The sequence below is a fragment of the Apaloderma vittatum genome, unplaced genomic scaffold, assembly GCF_000703405.1.
Source record: "Apaloderma vittatum isolate BGI_N311 unplaced genomic scaffold, ASM70340v1 scaffold9811, whole genome shotgun sequence".
Lineage (NCBI taxonomy): Eukaryota > Metazoa > Chordata > Aves > Trogoniformes > Trogonidae > Apaloderma > Apaloderma vittatum.
Window position 1 is genome coordinate 30,101 of NW_009698504.1, and position 3,196 is coordinate 33,296.

General features: G+C 39.1%; 1 protein-coding gene across 1 annotated transcript; it reads right to left on the minus strand.

Annotated features, from left to right (window-relative positions):
- Positions 1-205: 205 nt before the first annotated feature.
- On the minus strand, positions 206-354 carry LOC104280402 (protein FAM19A1; the record flags this gene model as incomplete). The annotated part of the gene is made up of 1 exon (XM_009878045.1): positions 206-354. A coding segment is annotated over one exon (149 nt), but the record flags the coding sequence as incomplete, so codon positions are not given.
- Positions 355-3,196: the final 2,842 nt, after the last annotated feature.

Here is a 3,196-nt window from a genome sequence, read left to right on the forward strand (position 1 = left end):
ATTTTTTTTGAGTAAACCTTAACGCGACCCGTGTGCATACAACCATGCTCTAAAGTAGCAGGCAAAGTGGTATAAATGTATATTTATGCTTATAGATTTTTCTGTTTTGTTAAATACAGAACAAAACAAAGCTCCTATGCATAATCTATAGACTTAAAGCTATTTACTGGATGGTACACAAACAGAGACATATATACAGGAGGAGCTACTTGCCATCAACACAGGAAGGTCTGTTTCTTGTAGTTCCAGCCACTTTCCCGGGTAGACAGGAGCATTTTACTGTTTGTGATCTTTCCTCAATTCGATTCTTATTACAGCATCTGTGTGCTGCTATAACTTCACACGTTCCTCCTTCTGGCAAAAAAAAAAGAAAAAAAGAAAAAAAAAGAAAAAAGAAAAGAAAAAGAGAACATTGACACTCTGATTAGGAAGAGCAGCAGTGGCTAATCAAAGCACCCAAGCGTGCTCGTGTCTGTGCCTCTGCACGGCTTCTGTACAGGTGGGATTACAATGCTATTCCCCCAATTAGGTGTGCTCTAGTCTAAGCTGGGTGCTGCTATACTTCAGTTTTAACAGGAAATACAGATAGATGTCCCTCTACAGTAGCTACAGGTTGCCTGGCTTATACTAGAAGCTTCTCTGACATCAGAAGAATTTTTGACATAAAAATGACTGTGTCAAGGTCTCAGCCTGAAGAAATGTAGGTAAATGTGCAATTAACTGTTGGCTGATATTCTGCTCGTAATATTGAAAGCTTCTTCCCCCCAAATAGTCTTTTGTACAAGGACAGGGGCTAAGGGAATCCATCTAGAAATAAGCTTTTACTCCAAATATTTGATTCTATGCCTGTACCCAGCCCTTAGCAGGTGGCAATCAGCCTCTGAAAATTACAGGATGGTCCAACAACATTTCCCTTTGCTACCCCACTCACTAAATGCGCAGGAAACATTCCCATTGCGTGCAAGATCACCAGGCTTAATTAGTCTTCTCCCTAATTGATCTTAGTGAGCATTTGCAATAGTTTGATTAGGTGAAGAACACGAAGGGGTGATAGACAGATAAATGGTGCCTTAAGGTTTATGAGTACTTGGTGCTTGCGGCATATGCTGTGCGCAGAAATGAAGTGCCAAGCACACTGTTCCCATTCACCTTAGCAGCGCAGTGCAAGGAGATGAGACGCCACAGTGGACTAATGCACTGCCCAACTAATTTCTCGATTCCTCAGTTCAGATTGTATTTAGCTCATAATCACCCAGTACTTAATAGGGCCAGCCTGTTCCCCACTGATATTTGGCTACTTTAGGAAATTGCGGCATAAATTTGGCAGGATTTGTTTAAACTTAGTACAAAACATCGTGCGCAGCCTGCTAAAGAGCAGGATGTGTGAGGAGGTTTGCTAAGAAAGCATTATTAGTTTATGCCACTATCAAATGCTAACTGCATGTTGCTTTTACTGTAGCATAACAAGCAGTATTGCTGGTTTTGGCTTTCACCCTCTTTTGACACAACTTGGAGAGCTTTATAGTAACCCTGCAACCAGGTACAAGAATAAGCAGCACAGAGATGTTGATCCACGTCTGGCTGTGAACAAGGGATTTTGGAAGAGGTCTAGGAGTCTGGTGGTATATCCCTGCTCAGAAGCAAGTCCTGTTACCTGGTGATTCTACAAATGTGACATTTCTGTAGTGAAGCACTGGGGTAGGTGGGTAGCGAGGAGGTCATACACCAACGTGCCATAAGGTGTTCCCACAGTATTCAGCAGTACAACTACCACTGAACAGGGACTCCACAAAGTGTGCAAATGTTTTATAATACCAAATTTTCAGGAAAATCTTTGAACACCTATTAGGGTAAAGGAGCTGAAGCTGAGTCGTCGCAGGGTTCAGCACTGATGAGTTTGCAAGCATGAGACAAGACTAACTCTGCAGTAAATATTTAACTCATCTGGAGAGAAATGCTGCTTCATGTATTAGTTATTAGGTGCATTTGGCCTGCTGACAGAAGCTGTTTGAAAGCCAATAGGTGCCACAGAAGAGTGATCCCAACAATTCAGAAAGCCATCATCTGACAAACGGTCTTTTAAGTGTCTCTTAGGAGTAAGGGATTGTGACAATCAACTCAGCCCCAAATGCTAGTATTTTTCTATGAAGTAATTCTTCAGATAAACTCCCTGTTCCCCCATCCAAATCATATTGAAAGCAATGAAAATATTCTCATTGGTTCAATTCATCTTATGGTCATGCCCTAAGAGAAGAAAGATTTGTGATTTTATTGATTGCAACCTCAACAATAAAGATAATGTACACAGTAATAAGCATTTCTAATTTTAGGCTACATAAACTCTGCGATAAATATCTGTGAACAAGATAAATGCTTAATTTTCTCTATTAATTTGCTGTATGAGTACTAATAATCACATGAGCTAGTCTTGCTTATTTGGTTACCTATTCAAAATAATGGGTTGTGTTGGACGAGCTTTATAACACCTTAGATTGTTATGTGGAAGCTTAAGATACCGCAGCAGCAAAGAATTTAACTTAAAGTGTACAGTTGTTTAGGAGTGGCAAAATATGATGAAACTAAAAAAGCAATGAAAATTCACTTTTTTATCACTAGACAGTAAAGTACATTAATTGGAACTTTTATCTGCATGGACTGTAACTGCAATGCAAACAATAATAATAGCAATAATAAGAAGACCCTTCCCAACACTGATACAGAAGGAAAAAACCAACTCACATGGAGAAGGTTCTGCCTATTACACATCCTGTTTTCCTGTAAAATTTGTTACGTGGAATCAGATTTTTCCATTAAAGTATGTTTATGAATGACTACCGGGTAGCATTGCATGCAATGTGTTTTGCTGGTACGTTTTACCGATCATGCATATATGTGTTAGACTTCTTAAAAGTCATATACAAAATGAGAAGAGAGAGAGGTACCCAAATACAAATGGACACAGTGAGATGAGGAAAACAACTCATTGAAAAAGCACACTCTTGATTACGTTATTCACAGAAATACGTATACCACAAATACACTATGTGGGGGAGAGGAGACATTCAATTTAAATCTCTGTTTCGCTGTAACAAATGAGGAAACAAGTCAGAGCAGGGAAAGAAACACCAATCAGTTTTCAGTTTCCACTGAAAAAATTTAACATATTTAGATGTATATGTGAAGTAGCTTTTTATTC